Source organism: Podarcis melisellensis (genome assembly GCF_964234715.1).
Source record: "Podarcis melisellensis genome assembly, chromosome: 13".
Classification (NCBI taxonomy): domain Eukaryota; kingdom Metazoa; phylum Chordata; class Lepidosauria; order Squamata; family Lacertidae; genus Podarcis; species Podarcis melisellensis.
This window is the reverse complement of record NC_138545.1, coordinates 19,708,230-19,726,614: the sequence shown is the minus strand read 5'-3', so window position 1 is coordinate 19,726,614 and position 18,385 is coordinate 19,708,230. Positions and strand designations below refer to the sequence as shown.

General features: G+C 48.3%; 1 protein-coding gene across 3 annotated transcripts; it reads right to left on the bottom strand.

The window, feature by feature from the left end:
• Nucleotides 1-112: 112 nt before the first annotated feature.
• CDC42EP5 (CDC42 effector protein 5) lies at nucleotides 113-17,926 on the bottom strand. 3 transcript variants are annotated; one of them, XM_081886095.1, is made up of 3 exons: nucleotides 17,605-17,926; nucleotides 9,143-9,540; nucleotides 113-2,803 (listed from the first exon to the last, which is right to left on the bottom strand). In XM_081886095.1, exon 3 carries the CDS (start codon nucleotides 2,801-2,803, stop codon nucleotides 2,141-2,143), a length of 663 nt encoding a protein of 220 aa, XP_081742221.1. In that variant the 5' UTR covers nucleotides 9,143-9,540; nucleotides 17,605-17,926; the 3' UTR covers nucleotides 113-2,140. The 3 variants fall into 3 exon arrangements, with proteins under 3 accessions (XP_081742221.1, XP_081742220.1, XP_081742222.1); XM_081886094.1 differs by having other exon boundaries at nucleotides 17,671-17,926; XM_081886096.1 differs by lacking the exon at nucleotides 17,605-17,926 and adding an exon at nucleotides 17,032-17,396.
• Nucleotides 17,927-18,385: the final 459 nt, after the last annotated feature.

Genomic DNA, 18,385 nt, shown 5'->3' with positions numbered 1-18,385 from the left:
AACATCTATAAGAATGTTATTTTTAACAAAGGGATGAAAGGACAGATGATTAGGGGATGGTTGGGGATCTGGCCTTTTTATTTGTTGTGGGGTTTTAAATTTTTTTTTAAAAAAAAGGTCTGTCAGTATCAGCCAGTAGATTCCCCTCCAGTTATTATCCTCTCTAGCCCACTAAATTGTATCCAGCTTTAAAAGCACCTAATTTAGAAGGCTGTCCAGTTCATGTTTGATGGAGAGGTGATCTGTTGATGCCACCCTGACCCCATTATAGCTTTAAACGGCAACAACTGAAAAAATAAAATAAAATAAAAGATAGTGTGCTATTTCTTCAGTTGTGCATTTCCCAGTTTGGCCATTGGCAAATAAGTTTACAAAAAGCTACTAATGAGACAACATGTGTGTGTGTGTGTGTGTGTGTGTGCGCGCACAGATATACACAGAGAATGTAAACACACTTTCCCACATGTATCTTGGTTAGTCATTTTGGTACTTTGGTTGACTGAGGAATGGGGTGGGATGGGGGGTTGGGAACCCACACCTTTCTTCTTACAATCAGAAACTCATTTTTGCTTAGCTGCCTGCAGGCAATTGTTACAGCAACCATCAGTGACTAAGTGAATTGCTCAACAATTCCAAGAACTGTAAATTGTTTACACTTTTGCTCAACCATCAGTTCACATTACGCCCAAGTCATTCCTCTTTCCTTCATCCATCCCATAATCTCTTGACTGGCCCTTTGAGAAGGGAGGTGAGAAAGCTCCTCTGCTTTCTTTCACCTTAAACAGCAGACCCATTGCCCTCAACTTCCTCTCCAAAAGCTTCCATTGTCTTCCTTCCCCTACATCAGAGTTTCCCAAACTTGGGCCTCCAGCTTCTTTTTGGACTACAGTTCCCATCATCCCTCAACACTGGTCTTGCTAGCTAGGGATGATGGGAGTTGTAGTCCAAAAAAAACAACAGCTGGAGAACCCAAGTTTGGGAAGCCCTGCTCTACCCTGTCTTCCTTTGCTGAAGCAAAGATGGCGGCTCCACCCCACCCCATGCAAAAGCCAACTTGACTTGCAGTTTATTTCTACTTCAGTGCTGATGATGAGATGGGATCCTTCACCACCCCAAGGGAACGAGCCAGATTAAGGCGCTCAGGGCAGGTCACATGGCAACACATGCTGGCTCAGGAGGAATAGCCAAGGCCTGCAGCTTCTGTCCCTCAGCACCTGCTGCCTGAAGCAGCCTCTTCACTCTCCCCAATAGCAGGGAGGCCTTGCAGTGTTGTCAGTCCTGCTGCTGCTGGATATACAGATACAATGATGTACTGAATGCAGAGAAAGAAGTAGCCAGTGAATGGGTATCTGGACAGACAGAAGAGCACCAGGGTCAAGGTGTGGATCAGATGAAAAGAAAATGGTGGGCAGCAAATAAGCAGGGATAACTTCACACTGCTAAATATGCTAGTGGGGTAACAGAACAATATAATGATTGGCTAAATAGCTGGACAGGTACACCAGAATATTTGTGCATCCTCCTTTCCTCCATCCTTCCATAAACATGCCAATTTATTTCCAACCCGCCTGTCCTTCCAGCACTCTCAAAAAACAGTTTCAGGTTTAGAGACTGAAACCAACAGTACAAGCGCAGGAGATGGAATCGTCCTTGGCAAGGTAGCCTGGTGGATGGTTGCCTAAAACAACAGAGAAGTGGAAGGTGAGACAGAGATGGTATCAGTGGTGCACAACCTTGGATTCTGAGACGCCTTATAACCAAGATGCATTTTTTAGTGCATCAAAATATCTGTATCATCCCATGCCTAGGGAGAGTACAATAATTGGTCAGTGTGTGTGTGTGTTTCTCAGTTGCACAGTGCTTTTCTCTCACAAGAGAAGGGAGACGGCAAGAATCACACTGGAGGTGCAGCCTGCCTGCCCCTGTCCATTTTCCTCTTGAACGCAACCATGAGATTTGAGATCAATGGCTCTTTGGGATGGGTCAACCAGCAGTCACCTGCAGACAACATTTGGCCCATAGACCAACTCACATCAGAGGGGCAGAGAAATTCCATCAAAAAGAGGGCAGGAGGAGTGCCGGGGTGGGGGACAGCTAGAGAAACCAAAGCGATAAAAACCAATACCGCGCTTCTACTTTTCTATAGTCCAATCTCTTCATCCTGTTCATCCTCAAAACTGTAGCCCTGCCCTTCGTCCTCCTCCTCCTCTTCTTCCTCCGCCGCCTCCTCATCTTCTTCACCACCGCGATGGAGGTGCCCCTTTGGGCTTTCGACCCTCAGCGGTTCCTGTTCCTGCCCTCTGATGCTGTCCCAGTCTTTGTCCATCACTCCCAGCACATCGTCCAAGATGGAAGGCCCCAAGTCCAACTGGAAAGAGAGGAGGGATTCGGCATGTTCCAATGTGGGGCTCTCCAAGGGGAACTTCTGAGGCAGGTCCCAGTCCCTTCCGTTAGAGGGCTTCTGCCGCTCTGCCTTCTCTGGGGTCTGCAGGGCCACGAAGCTGCCATCCGGGGTCGACGTCGCCGGGCTCTGAACTATGCCGTTCCCACTCCCGGGGGGAGACAACAGTTCAAAGCGGGCATCTCCAGGGCTGGAGAAGGCCCCAGGGGACACATCGGGAGGCAGCCCGTTGGCCTTGGAGCCCCCGTGGTTGCTGAGGAAAGACGTGTCGCCAAAAGCATCTCCCCCACGGCCGATGTGCATCGTGTGCCGGAAATCACCCAAGGGGGCGCTGATCATGGCCCGGTCCAAACGCGGCCGCTTCTTGGAGTGGGAGACAGGGGACTGCTTGAGGATGGGCATCTGGGGGGGGAGGGGAGAGAAAGAGAAATGTGTGAGAAGGAGAAAGGGCTGGAAGCTTCCCAACGGAGCCAGCATAGTCCTCACTTGACCTTAGGCAACTCACTCGCCCATCTTGGTCCCCAGCCACAAAAAGGAAACAATAGCCTACCGTACAGGGCTTTGTGGAGACACACGTTGAAACCCTCTTTTCATTCCCTCCCCCATAATCATTTTAAAAACTACAGTGGTACCTCGGGTTAAGTACTTAATTTGTTCCGGAGGTCCGTACTTAACCTGAAACTGTTCTTAACCTGAAGCACCACTTTAGCTAATGGGGCCTCCCGCTGCTGCCGCTGTGCCGCCGGAGCACGATTTCTGTTCTCATCCTGAAGCAAAGTTCTTAACCCGAGGCACTATTTCTGGGTTAGCGGAGTCTGTAACCTGAAGCGTATGTAACCTGAAGCGTATGTAACCCGAGGTACAACTGTATATAGAATTTGCAGTTGTCTTGGCGGCTGCCTCATCTCTGACAGATTCGTATTCTGTCCCTCCTTCCAAGGAGCTCAATGGAGGGCTACCCCAGTTTATTTGCACAACAACCCTGCAAGGTAGGCTACACAGAGAATCTGCTACTTATTCTGAGGGTATTACCAAGTAGAGGTTTAAACCCAGGTCTACATCCTTGATCAATCCACTTCACTGGCACTAAGGGTAGGGACCAGAGGCTCCTTCCCTCCTTCCCCAGTTCCTGACTGAGATTATCAGAAGCAGAGCCTGGGATGAGTGACGGCAGGAACTGTTCCTGCCCCACTGTAGGGTGCTGAGCTCCCACTCTTGCAGTCCAGAGGACAGCAACTTGTTCAACCCGTTCCTAGAACAAGGAACGCCTAGGTTGCCATGGGAGCTGGGACTCAGGACTCCTGGGTTCCTTAAGAGAAGGAGAAGGTTGGGGGTGTGGAGCATGGAGAAAAAGGGTGGGGACCAGTGCTGGATTTATGTATAAGCTAAACAAGGTATAGCTTAGGGCCCCACTCTCTTGGGGCCCCCCAAAAAAATTTAAAGGAAAAAGAAACCTGGATGTACATTTCCAAAATATAAGATAGAAAACAAATAAAATAAAACCTACATAACAGCAACAGTGTTTTGTGTTGTGTAGGCGCCTAAGATATAAGCCTGCTAGCCTGCTCCCTAAAATATCACTGGTTTGCTCATTTCTATATATAGGGTGCCTACATTCTGCATGGCCTGGTTGCATGACAACACGTGCAAATGGCTTTAGATACCTATTAGGTCCATAAATTACCATATAGCATATATTCAACACAAAAAACAGTGACAATTTGTTGTTGACAAAGGACGGGGTGGACATATAAAGGGCCCCATTACCTTCAGTAGCTTAGGGCCTCATCAAACCTAAATCCGGCCCTGGTGGGGACTGCTAAAATGGAAAAGAACAGGGACTGGAAATCTTTGGCTACTACACTTGATCGGCCAAGAGGCCGAGAAGTGAAAGCCTAGTGGGGTTTAGTTAGCATCACAGCTGAAGATAATGGGATCATTGGGACACCACAGATTTAAGCATGGGAGAAATCAGTACAGCCTGGGGAATGAGCCCCAGAGTGGGTAGCTGAAAGGAACACATTCTCTCCCTGTTTACCCCAACCTCAATCTCAGAGTGCCTCAGAGGAACGACCTACCTTTTTTGTACTCTGTACTGTGCCAGACACATGGATCAAGGCTGGCTCACCCATGTGCTACTAGCCCAGAGATGGAAAGAAGAAAGGGTCCCTATCAGGGAGGAATGGCAAGCTAAGCTGACGGACTAAGAGGAAATGGCAAAGCTGACCGTAAAGCTCAGGAACCAAGAGGACAAAATCTTTAAAAAGGAATGGGGAAAATTTATAATCTATTTAAGAGACCATTGCAAGCAGAGGAAAACATTAGCAGAATTTTAATCTCACTTGTAACGTAACAAATATTATGGATAATATGGATTGATATAAAATGTAGACTATCGAATAATATGCAGTTATAAATGCTGACAATAGGACCCATGGAGGGGGTGGGGGCAAGTCTTGAGATTCAGAGTAATCTCTATATATGGATAAGCATTTGGATTGTTATAATTTTATATTGGTAAAATCAAATAAAATTGTAAAGAAGGGCTGGCTCACCCATGAGTGGCAGTGTTCACTGGGGGAGCAAACCCTGACACTGATCCTTCTCCCTCTGCCCCCCCCTTCTCAATGTAAGGTAAAGGTAAAGGGACCCCAGACCGTTAGGTCCAGTTGTGGACGACTCTGGGGTTGCGGCGTTCATCTCGCTTTATTGACCGAGGGAGCTGGCGTACAGCTTCTGGGTCATGTAGCCAGCATGACTAAGCCGCTTCTGGCGAACCAGAGCAGTGCACGGAAACACCGTTTACCTTCCCGCCGGAGCGGTACCTATTTATCTACTTGCACTTCAAACTGCTGGGTTGGCAGGAGCTGGAACCGAGTAACTGGAGCTCAGCCCATTGTGGGGATTCGAACCATCAACCTTCTGATTGGCAAGTCCTAGGTGCTGTGGTTTAACCCACAGCTCCACCTGTGTCCCTTTAACCCCCTTCTTCCATGGCAGGGAGGGGGGGAGCTATTTTGGGGTCCGCCTCAGGTGTCAAAATGTCTTGGGCTGGCCCTGACATGGATGGTGCTTTGGAGATACAAGGTGGGTCTCCTGGGTGCTGCCTGCCTATTGCATGTGATGATCTCAGGTGTGATGATCTAAGAGCCGGGGATGATTCATGCTTTAATGGGGAACAACGCAGCAGCTGCGCTGGGGGTAGGAGACATAGTCTGGGCAAGTACTGGGGAGGGGAGGAGAAGGAGGACAACACAGAGGGGGTGGAGGCCAAGTTAGAAGGAAGCCGGCAAGCTCCGAAGATCAGAAAGCGCTGACAGAAGTGGAAAAAAGGGCAGGGAGGGAGAGTCGAGTCAGCACAGGTGGGAGAGAAAGAGAAACCCAAACACATTAGGAGGCAAGGAGAGAAAAGAACCCAGGAGTCCTGGCTGCCAGCATCCCTTCCTCTCAGCCGCGCAACACCACACCCTTCCAGCAGAACACAGGAAGGTAGCTGGCTGCCAATCTCCTAGCCAGCTCTTAACTCTTCAGGTACCAAAAAAACCTGGAACGGGGAAGGACTGAGCCCTTTCCGTACAAGGGAAATTTCACTTTTAAAAAACCCATGAAATGTGCATTAAAAATCTACAATAACAGGCAAAGTCTAATGGTCCTGAATCTTGCCCGCTCACTAAGTTCCACCAGCATTTAGATAAAATGCTGGTTCTTCATCATGCCTCAGAAATGCATCCCTCAACTGTGGGGGCATATGCCAATATTTGGCGCAACTATTATTTTTTTTATACTGAGTGGTTAGATATGCTGATGGTTTCTCTTTCGTTCTGCATTGCTTCTTTCATTTATTTTCCTATGTGTTCTGAACTGCTTTGGGCATAGCTTTCTGCTGCAAAAGCAGCAGGGGGGGAAACCAACATATGTTTTTGTGGAGGTCAGTAAATTCCATTAAGAATAAAATAAAAATACTGAGATATGTCTGTAGGGCAGCTCAGACCCAGAGGCTGATTGTGGCCCTCCAGGCCTCTCTACATGGCCCTCAAGACTCTCCCCAAGCCACACCCCTCACTGACCCTCTTTTGCACCCTCCTTTTGTGTTTTTGCCTGGCTGGAGAGTCTTTGAACTCTGATAATGCTTCTTGCCAGCCTAGAAAAAGAATAAGAGAAGGTCATGTGGCAAACTGGCTCCACCCACTTTCTCTCCTAGCCACGCCCACCACTGACATGTGGCCCTTGGAAGGCTCCATAGAAGAGAATGCAGCCCCCGAGCTGAAATGGTTTCCCCCCCTGCTCTAAGGTTGAGCTCTGGTTGCATGTCCCTCACAGCCATCTCTTCTTGACTCTGTCCATCCCTTATTCCCCTTAGCTACCTCTCCCCACTGTCAAGACTATACTGTAAAGCCCTTGGGGCAGAGACCCAGCTTCACTGCTTAGGTTAAGTCAGCAATGCACTGTGTGTATGTTTTACTTATCACTACCGTTACTGGACTTTATGGAACACAACCCAGCCTAGACTAGACAGGGCTGCAAGGTGGATTTTCCCACTAGATCCAGCCCTGCTTAGCTTCAGATTTTGTTGAAGTTCAAGGCAGCTTTAGTGAACAGACCACTTCAAAGTGGCTGCATCCGTCGTATAACTTCTGCCAAAGTGCTCTTTGCCTGAACTGGCATATCTCCCACCCCGAAGGCCATAAATGATAAACACCAACCCTGAGCCAGCAACAACAGTGCAATGCTCCACTGGTTGTTGTTGTTTTTTTGGGGGGGTGAGAGGTAGAAAAGTTGGTAGGATGGGAAGCCCAGCCTGGTCAACATGAACCTGGTTAAATGTATGCTCTCCTCCTTCTAAGCCGGAGTTTACATGAAGACAGCTAAGTCCCGGGACATGCAGAGCAGGAAGACAAATTCAAAAAGTGGCTTTTAAAAGAACAGAAGAACGGAAGATCACTAAATGGTACAGGTAACCAGTGGATGGGAAAGGGATGTGGCACTTGTGTCATTAACTGCAGTCCAGAAGAGATCTATCAAGCAACACTTGCACTAACAGCGTACATATAACAACCAGAATTGTACTGGGAAAACTACATTGGAAGTCGGGTTTGTTTTGGGGGTGGTGGGAGAAGTATCGCATTCTCCCAAGAATAAAAGAGATTGCATTCACAAATCCAGCTTGCCAAGAGCTGCTCACCTGGTCACCTGTGTCAAATTCAGACTCTCCTCAAGGCGACTAGCAGGAAAACGTTATAACTTGTTTGTTTTTCATGAATGCCCCAGTTGACCAACATAGTCTGTGCGGACACGTTAGCTAATAAGAAGCGGGAGGCAGTTTGTGGACGGGAAGTTTTCTCTACACAAGGCTGATTTCAGGCAAGGGGTGTGGGGAGGGGAGACCAGGGGATAATGCCACAATAAACCCCCCCCCCAACGAAAGTGGACTCTTGGGAGCACGCACTATAACTCATCAATTGTGCATGCAATAACTTAACAGGGAGACGGGGAACAGCTGAGATCCAGAAGGGCTGGGGTCTGACATGGTCCTGGCACGAACCCAGAGAGGCTTATGCTCCAGCCTCTTGGGAGAAGATATCTATTCCCTCCTTTCCCGTCCATGTTTCCCTTCTCTGCGGATGACAGATATGGTTACGAGCCCCTGAGTACGATGACGGAATTTCCTTTGGTAAATGAAATGAAGTCCTTTGAAAGGCTCAGATGTGGCCGAGGTTGAGGAAATGATCGGAAATTGGGGGAGGGGGAGGGGGGATGTGATGGGGCAGAGCCATTTAGCCCGGACACCTGGGTTCCTTGGAATGGAACAGTGATCAAGTGAATACAAAGTGCCATCGAAGGGCTTGGGAGCCAGAGCTCTTCTTGGAAAGGGACAGGATTTAATTGAGTTGATGTGGTGGCGGCGAAACCAACATGGGTGTTTGAATGCGTGGGTTTGCTGGCTGAGAGGTGGGATATGGGGGTTTCAGCATAATGAGGGGCTGGGTGCAAATTAGGTCCCCTTCACTGATTGGAGGCTTACAGGGGTGGGGGAAAGCCAGGACTCCTGGGTTCTTTAGGAGGGGGGGTCAAGAAAGGGGGCATAGGGGAGGTTTAGCTGCAAGCCAGGATTTTTGATTGAGCATGCCAAGAAGCTCAGGCTAGGGGGCCTATTTACTTTAGCCCCAGCCAACACCCTCTCCTGCTCCCAGCCCAGCCGCTCTTTGATTTATGGCCACTCACTCATTCCTCTTGCCAGACACACACCCCTTTTGCTACACAAATGGTGGCTTCTCCCTCCCCGCCCCCTTCTCTCCTGGGATGAGGCACCCAAGGGCTGAAGACCATCTCCACCCACCCACCCCACCTTTCAAGGAGAGAACCACCCACACCTGCCCACCTCACTCAAGCCCACTCCCCAGCCCCACAACACAACTCAGGAACCCTGCAGCTTTTCCCCCACCTCTTCCAGATTTCCTGCGCCTTGGCTCCTAAACCCCAGTCCTCTGTTAGAGGAACCAGGAATCTTACTTCCCTGCCGGCTGGCTCGAAACCGCTAAATCCCACCCTGCCTTGTGGGGGAGCCCACAAGGCCTGTCTGGCAGCCACTCCCTGCTGACCCCACAATCCTGTCTCCGGGAACTCAGGAGTCCAGACAGCCTGCTGCGCTCTCTCGCCTTCTGACTTGCAGCAGTCGGCTGAGAGCTGTCAGCTGGCACAAAGCATTGCTCAGAAGCTCTCCCAGGCGCTAGCGAAACTCACCTTTGCAAAGAAAACACTCCAACGTCCTTTTCCTTTCCCCCACAGCTCGGGGTGACTCACAGGACTGTCCCGGTCGTTTTTCCTGCTTTTGTAGTCGCCCCGATCCGCTGCCTCCGCCAAGAGGCAGTGCCAAGTGAAGCAGAGCCACAAAACGCGTATATCCTTCCCTGGATATTTGCAGTTGGATCCTGTCGCCACTTTTGTCTAGCTAGGTCCGGGAAGTTTGCTCGCAGTTCTCAGAAATCCCCAGCAAAATTTCCTCTTCTCTCTCTCCTTTCATTTGTCCGCCTCTCACACTCCTCTCTTTCTCTCTCTCTCTCTTTCACCCACTTCTTCTTCGTCACGAGTTTTCACTCCTCCCTTCTTGGGTGGTGGCCCGGAATTTTATTTATTTATACCTGCATTAGAAAGATGAAATTGTAGATGTCAGAAGCTCAAGCAAAACCAAACACACCGCTTGCCCCAAAGAAAAGAAAGAAGTGGTGGGGGGGAGGAGACACAAGCCCCAAATGGGGGGGGGGGGGACGCTTGGGATCCAGGAGCCAAAAAAAATATTGTCCCAAGAAGAGGGGAGAGGAAATTTGAAAAACACAAAAAGCCTCTCCATTGCCTTATAAAGTTCACTGCATTCCTGAACTTCCGGACTTGGTTGGCGTGTTTGGAAACCAGGCTAAGCGCCGGATTGGGGAGGATTGGTGAAAGAGCAGAGGGCTGCAAAGAAGGGAATTTGAGAAAGGAAGCATGTGGCTTTAAAACAAAAGTGGCATGTTGAAAAAACAACAGCAAGGAGGTATGGAAAGAGGGAAATTGAAGTGGAGGATGGTGGAAGGGAACAGGGGAGAGACAACTGGGAGCAAGATGGGGGGGGGGGCGAGGAGATGGAAGAAGACTGATGGAGAGGGCAAAGGATGCCCTAAGCTATATTGGGGCATGGGGCTATCTCATATTAAGGAAGCAACAACTTATGCACAGAAAATCAAACAGAAAAGATAATGGAGCGGCTAGGGACACAAAAGACAATCAGGAAGGGTGATGCAATTGGAAAGAATGGAGGAGTGGGGTACCACATAACTGGGGGGGGGCATTAATGTAGGGATAAGAAAGATAAACCCAAGGCTGTGGATTCTGTGCAATTAGAATTTAAAACCTTAACATTCTTTTTTTTAAAAAAAGGTTTCTAGCCCTCATGATTGGTTTTGCTGATGGTTACCATTTTCCTATGCTATATACATTATCACCTTTCCCTTTCCTAAAGGTATCCTTATGCCCAATTTCTTCTAACTACTCCGTGGATGGTAGATGGTGCAATTTTTGCAAAAACTCAACCACTACCTTCAAAATCAAGCAAAGCATGCTCGTCACAAAATCTAAGCATATCGGCATAATTAGAGTTTCCTTGGCACCTAAGGTGCATCTCATTGACACACAATAGGCAAGAACCATACATATGAGGAGAGAAAGTGTTAAGAGATGTGATGGACAGACAAATTTCTCCATCTTACTGGTTCCTAAGTCCCATGTAAAAGCCCCCCCCCCGCAAGCAGAAAAGTAGATCAGCAAGGGGAGGGCTTGCAATACAGCTCTCTTCTTGCAGGGACTCTGTGTCACAGGAGGCGAACCTACCATAAAATTGCACCCTGCGGCCTTCTCTTTAATTCCAGGTGTTGCCAGGAGGAGGGTCAGAAACTCTGAATGCAGTTACTTTACGGTGCAAGGCATTATGGGTGGTCAGAGGCACCTGCCTCTTTGTCACGAACCTGTGGCTGATGATCACCACAGAATCCTGGGACCATCAGTATTGAAAACAAGTTTTGAGCCAGACAACCCTGGTATCTTGATCTTAAGTGTACCTCTTTACCCTGGCCTTTGACACATGATATGTGTGTTTTCAGGACATCCCCCCCAATAGCTGTGACTATAATCTTCCAGCTGCATTTAATTCTGAATTTTAAATACCGTTAACCCGTTGTGGGATGTGCTGGTGAAGAATGGATATTATTATTACTATTATTAAGAAAGCCAGGGGATTATTTTCAACTTCTGTAGTGTGCAACAATATAGAAGCACACTTGTTTTTGTGCAGAACGCATTCCCTTGGTCATCAGGTATACCCTTTATGCCTTTTGTCTGGGGCTGAGGCTCCAATACTTTGGCCACCTCATGAGAAGAGAAGACTCCCTGGAAAAGACCCTGATCTTGGGAAAGATTGAGGGCACAAGGAGAAGGGGACAGCAGAGGATGAGATGGTTAGACAGTGTTCTCAAAGCTACAAACATGAGTCTGACCAAACTGCGGGAGGCAGCGGAAGACAGAAGTGCCGGGCGTGCTCTGGTCCATGGGGTCATGAAGAGTCGAACACGACTAAACAACAATACCCTTTATGCAACTGGGATCAAGGAAGACTGGGCTGAAGATCAACAGGTGGAGCTCCCAGACTTACTTCTCTGCCACAAGAATCCTCTTTTTAGAGTTTATGCACTGGCAGTCAGATGGAGGGAGATCTGCAATCCTCCCAGAGTGCGGATGGATGGATGTAGCCAAGGGGGCACAGGCAAAAAGTGAAGATTGGGAGAAGGACGGCTGATTGAAAGGAGAGGAGTTTGGAGATGAATGGTTTAAAGGGGGAGGCGCGATCGCCTGCTAAGATTAGTCAGCTTTAAGAAAAACAACCTTTTGAGAGGCAGATCTACGTCCGTATGTGGGACGCAAGGGGTGAAGGAGGTCGTTGCACATACCGATAAATCTCAGAGCCAAGAACTTATTATCTCTATTTATGAGCATCAGGTTCAAAGCTTATGTTTAACAGTGAAGTAGACAAAAAAATGGGGGAAACAGACCAGAGGGCAATCATAGGAGACAGCGGCCGCCATTCTCCTCCTCCTCTTCCACTTCTACCAGACATCTTTGCTCCTCATCTAATGGCAACATCATTCAGATAAGGATTGAAGAAAAAAGTTAGTATTTCTCCATGCCCTAGTACAGGGGGAAGCAAACCTCTTCAGCGGGGGACCTGTCCACTGTCCCTCAGACCTTGTGGGGGGACAGACTATATTATTTGGGGGGGATGAATGAATTCCTATGCCCAACAAATAACCCAGAGATGCATCTTAAATAAAAGGACACATTCTACTCATGTAAAAACACGCTGATTCCCGGACCGTCCACGAGCCGGATTTAGAAGGCGATTGGGCTGGATCCGTCCCCCGGCCCTTAGTTTGCCTAACCATGCCCCAGGATGTCAGGATGGGGCACACTCAGCCCACCAGAATATTGTGGCAGATTCCTGAGGTGGAAGAATGAACAATGTCCACTTCAGGCTGCAAGTGCAAGGGGCCGTGTGTGTTGCCTTTAAGCTAGAACAGCAGGCAGAAGGCTGAGCATTTGCTAAAGAGGTTGGTCTTGCTAGCAGTCCTAACATTTAGATTTTAGGAATGAAATCATGGCTAAAAACAAACACAAAAAACAGTGTTCAGAGGATTTGGGAAATCTGCTGGTCATCTTATTTATTATATTTATATCCCACCTTCTCCCCCCAACCCCCATGGAGCTCAAGATGGCATACCAGGTTCTTCCCCAACTCATTTAATCCCAACAGCAATTCTGTGAGGTTAGGCTGAGAGGCAGCGATTGACCCAAGGTCTTCCAGCGAGCTTTATGGCCCAGTGGAGGGTTTGAACCCTCATCTCTCAGGTCCTACTTCAGCACTCACTACACCACACAGTTTCCCTTATTGGACTACAGTAGTAACCTGAGGTACCACTTTAGCTAATGGGGCCTCCCGCTGCCGCCGCACGATTTCTGTTCTCATCCTGAAACAAAGTTTTTAACCCGAGGTACTATTTCTGGGTTAGCGGAGTCTGTAACCTGAAGCATCTGCAACCTGAGGTACCACTGTATTTACATTTGAAGGATGGAGCCAACAGAGGGGGCTCAATGGCATAAAGGATCAGGCCACATCTGGCCCATGTACCGTACTCTGGTCCCCACTTCTCAATCCCACATCTGATTTGGAAATAATGTCATTCATTTGAAACTATTTTTAGGCAATTTTTTTTTGGACAATGCCCATCCAAGATGGTTTTACAGCCAGAAAGCCAAGAAGGAGCAGAAGAAAAAGAAACAGTTAACGCAGACGTTTTAAAACCAGAAATAGCTTGGCCCATCTCCTCACGAAAATAAGAAAGCCAGGAAAACATGGCCGCAGCCCAACCAAGAAAACATCACTCCTGGAAGGCAAATTGGAAAGGGCAGATCTTCAAGGCCTTCTGAAAACCCCGCTGCACAGAAGTCTGAAACTCCCTTCCGTCCAACAAGGCTAGAAAACATTGTTCCAATAATGAGACTAGATTAAAACAACAACGAATTAAGGCATTTTCCAGCCACAAGCCTGAGTGAGGCAAAATATTGGGGGAATGATAAAGAATTGTCAATTAAAGGGGTGGAGGCGACAGCAGCCAGTAACATGACCTGAAGATAACAATTAGCAAATAATGGGAGATTTTGGCAGCAGCAGAGGACAAGGGACTGGGACAGGAGAGTTTTTATTGAGTACTGGAAAAAGTAATCAACAAGACAAATGAAGAATTTTCTCCTTAAGTTTACTGGAAATGTGTGCGTGACTTTTTGTTCCTTAATATAAGCAAAAAGGGGGGTGAATGCTCTTTCAGCAAACTTGGACCTTCATCAGAGAAGCAGAGAGCGCTGTCTCCTAACCGCTCCTGCTCCAATTTCATAAAGTCAATGGCATTTTCCGCCCATGGATGTTTCTGCTATCAGGGTCTTAGCTGTTCAATTTGCTGTTATCTGAAATGCTTCCTTTCTGTCCCTCCGCACACTGATGCGTCAGCAAAATGATGCGCTGCCATGTGACTCATCGATTGATCTCTATCCACGATGGGATAAAAAAGGGAATAGGGAGACCATAGGCCTGAACCACAGCGAAGAGTTTCAGGGCAACTGGGTTTTGACTGGAAATCACAAAGAGAGAAAGGGCTGCTCCAGTCAGGTCCTGGCTCACCACCTTACCACAGACATCTGTGAGATGTGAGAACAGTGATGTGAGGACAGTGTGAGAACAGGATGCTAGACTAGATGGGCCATTGGCCTGATCCAGCAAAATCTTCTTACGCTCTGTGTGTGTGTGTGTGTGTGTGTGTGTGTGTGTGTGTGTAAGAAATTTAGGTGCAATTCCTGAACTCTCTGAATGGGTTCTAGTCTCTGAAGGACAAGAACCACTTTATCCAAGTTGCTTTCTTGTAAGGGAAGTGGGGAAATCCTGTGTCTAGAGATTGCTCCAGAGTTCGGCAGCTACACAGGGTGTAAATACAACTGAGAGGGGACCTCCTGTTCACGGAGGTTATGACCAAAGCTTATTCTGGGGTGCAGGGGTTTGGCAACTTGTTCTTATTCAGGCTGCAGTGTCAAATAAGGAACTGGGAAGCAGGAGCCACCTCGAGACTGGTCCAACAAGCTGTGGAAGAAAGCCCTGCTCAGTTGCAACAACTGCCACCTATGCACACAGCGTTTTGCCTACGCACCTGCTTTTGTACACCAAAAGGGCTTCCTTGTAGGAAATTGATGAGAGTTAAAAGAGCAGCCGGTCTGGGATCAGACCCAAAAGTCCAGCAACCTGCCAAAAGCTAACATGTGAAAAAGGTCTAGCGATGAGGATGGGGTGGAAGGGTTTGGCTGGATCCTGGGATGAGTAGGGAGGTGTTCGGGGTCACAGTGAGGCACGGCGGATCTGGTGCAACAAACAGCATGTCCATGCAAGACTGCAAGCTCCTTGGGGCAGGGGTCTGTTTGATTTGCTCATGCTATTCTGTTAAGTGGGACATACATCGGTGATGGTATAAAAAGATGGCGGCTCAGCTCTGGTTTCAACTCCCTGTTCGGTCAAGGACACACTGGTTTCCTCGAAGGCTAGATTCCTCCTGACCTCAGTTTCCCCATCTGCTAAGAAGGGGGAGTAGAACAGCTCACTCACCTTCCACAAGCGCCTAATACAGAGTCAGATCATTAGTCCACCTAGTTCACAACTGTTTACACTGACTTGCAGGGACTCTCCAAGATGTTCCCAGCCTGGCCTGAAGATGTTGGGGAACAAACCTGGAATCTTCTGCATGCAAAGCAGACGCTCTGTTGCAGAGCTATAGCCTTTCCTCTGACGCAAGCATTTCATGTTGACAGGAGCACTTTCATGAGGCTAAAGCGCAGCATGTGTAACTCCTCCCAGTAGAATCCAAAGGCTGTATTAGCCAGGCCGGCTAAATAGAACCTCCACGTTCAGAGGAAGGCTATCTCTGGAGACAAACAGGGAACAACTCTTGCCTTTGTGACCTGCTTAAGGGGTTCCGGAGGCATCCTTGAAAACAGGATGCTGGGCTAGATGGAACTTTGGTCCAATTCTGCAAGACTCTCTAAGCCGCGCAGCCTTTCTCTGTGGGTCCCCAGATGTTGTTGGACTACAACTCCCATCATCCCGCATGACCAGTGGTCAGGGATGATGGGAGTTGTAGTCCAACAGCATCTGGGGACCCACAGGTTGAGAACTAGTAAGGGGAAGAGAAGCCAGATCTCTGATTTCCCCGGGGAAACAGCAAAGTCTAGTGTGTGCAGAGAATCAAGGAGGAATAAGGAATCAAAGCAGATCATGTATCAAAACATTGTAAACGAACCTCATTTTTTAAAAAAAGACAGCTGAATTAACACCAGCAGCACTAAAAGAAAGACACAGAGAAATAAATCAATAGGAGCCGCAAAACCAGAAACAAAACACAAAAATCAATTAACTAGGCAAGCAGGGACAACAAACCACATGACTGCAATTCAATCAGCAGCGACAGGAATCCAGATTTATATAACAAGCGGAGGATCTGTGGCACCCTTCCCCCGCCAAGCGCCCTGGAGACCTGGAACACGCTTTGAACATGCAGTGCGCCATGTGATCCTCAAAGGCATAGGCTTGTGCCCAACTGAGCAGGTTTCGCCAGGGAAAGTGGATGGGCCTTGCCAAATGCAGATCAATGATTTTACATATGCACACAGCAAGAATATAGGAAAATCCGCACCTCTGCACAGCACTGTCAGTCCAATAACAGACAACTCAAAACTCTGAAGAATTTTTACACACAAGTGCACACTGTGTCACAACCAGCGATGTGGATTTTTCTGGGAAATTTCGAATTGGATAATTAGGCTAGTTTGCCTAATTAGGTAACGTGCCTGAGGAAATTTTCTGATGCTCTAGAGAGTCACTTAATTCAGCATGTTTAATTTACTTGTATTTGGTGAACAAAGCCAAAAACTCTAGAACTGCCAAGCTTGCCCAATATCTATACAGTGGTACCTCGGGTTAAGTATTTAATTCGTTCCGTAGGTCCGTTCTTAACCTGAAACTGTTCTTAACCTGAAGCACCACTTTAGCTAATGGAGTTTCCTGCTGCTGACGCACCGCCGGAGCCCGATTTCTGTTCTCATCCTAAAGCAAAGTTCTTAAACTGAAGCACTATTTCTGGATTAGCGGAGTCTGTAACCTGAAGCGTATGTGACCTGAGGTACCACTGTACTGCAACCGGCACCTGTTAATTGTTACTGATCGACTTAGGAGATTTTTCCGCAGAACTAAACCAAGGTTTGGGAAACTGACTGTCTCCACATCACTGTGCGAAACTCACGTGTCCTATGCATGAACCAGCCATGTGCATCACTGCTCACCCACACAATCCTGAACTGTGCACACAAACACACATATGAACCTTTCAGCCCAATACAAAACGGCCAACAGCCTTCCTAAGAGGGACTGGATCCTTCAGGACGACCCTTCTTGACACATTTGCTCATGTTCCCCTGTAAGTGTGAACATGCACATAAAGAAGGTGTGCAGGTACCTTTTCCGAATGCAATTCTCTCCAGCGCTAGCCGGCCTCCCACTGCCTGACATCAATTCCTTCCTAACCAGGTATCTTCGGCCTTTGGATTTTTTGTGTGTGATTAACTTCTGTTTACAGCCTCTTCTCCCTGGCTCACCCCATTTGCTCACAAGTTAGTCATCCACAGGCAATTCTAATCCACACTTCCTCTCCCAGCCAAACCCAAGGAGCACAGAACTCAGGCTACCCGCAGGTCTCCTCTGGTCTCTAGAAACGTTCCCACGACCAGATTCTAATTCATTACTACTCTACACTCCCTTTCCTGGCTCCCAGTCATTGTGGCTTCAACCACTAGTCCACGCTTCCTTTCCAACAAATTCAGGAGTCTTGAGTCTCTGGCGGCTGCTAGATCAGACGAGGAACCGCCATCGTGGTTCCAGCCCAGTAGTCCAGAGAAACCAGGAGTCCTGGCTCCCAAACCAATTGCTTCTAACCCACTAGGCAACACTACCTTCCCATAGAATCCGGGGTTCCCTGCCCCTTTCCCCCTATATTTTCTAACAGAGCCCCGGGACTCTCGAATCTACTCACGCCCTATACAGAAAGGAACCCAGGAGTCCCGACCCACGAAACTCTCAGGGGGGCGACCCGTCGTACCTCTTTCCATCTCTCGAGCAAAGTTCCAGCCACTCGGCTCAGCTACTCGACTCCGCTTTACAGCTCTGGCAAGCCAGAGGTTAAAAGGGACGGGCGGGTCTCACGCCGCGCCCACTTTCCCTTCCTTGCTCCACTTTCTTAAAGGGATATACCAGGACGAATTCGGGAAGAGGATTGCATGATCAATAACTAAAAAATAAAATAAAGGCGGCTCTTGGGAAAGGAATTCCTTAAAGGATGCACACACGATGTAGCCGGAGAAAAGAAAAAAAAACTCAGAATGGAGGCGGGTGGGAGAAGAGAAGAAAGTTAATGCTGGAAAAGGGTTTTGTTTTTTCCCTCCTCTCTCCCTTCCCGCCCCCACCCCGGCGGCTAACCCAACCCTAGGATGGAATTTCCTGAAAGTTCCTTTCCCAGGGAGAATAATCAGTTCCAGATGGGAAAAGTGGGGGGAGAGAAAGAGGAATTGGGAGAACTGATAGGAGAAGAGAGGGAGAACAGAGGAAGAGAGGGGGTTTGGGGGCAGCGTGAGAAGGGGAAAGGGGAGGGGAGCCCAGCACAGGAATGGGAGAATGGGGCTAGAGACTAGATGGAGAAAAGAAACAGAACCTAGATAATGGAGGAGAGAAAGCAGATACTGGCGGCCGCTTCACACGTGCGCAGCTTCACGTGTCACACGCGCGCGCCGCAGGGGACGCGTGGCTACTGCGGCGTT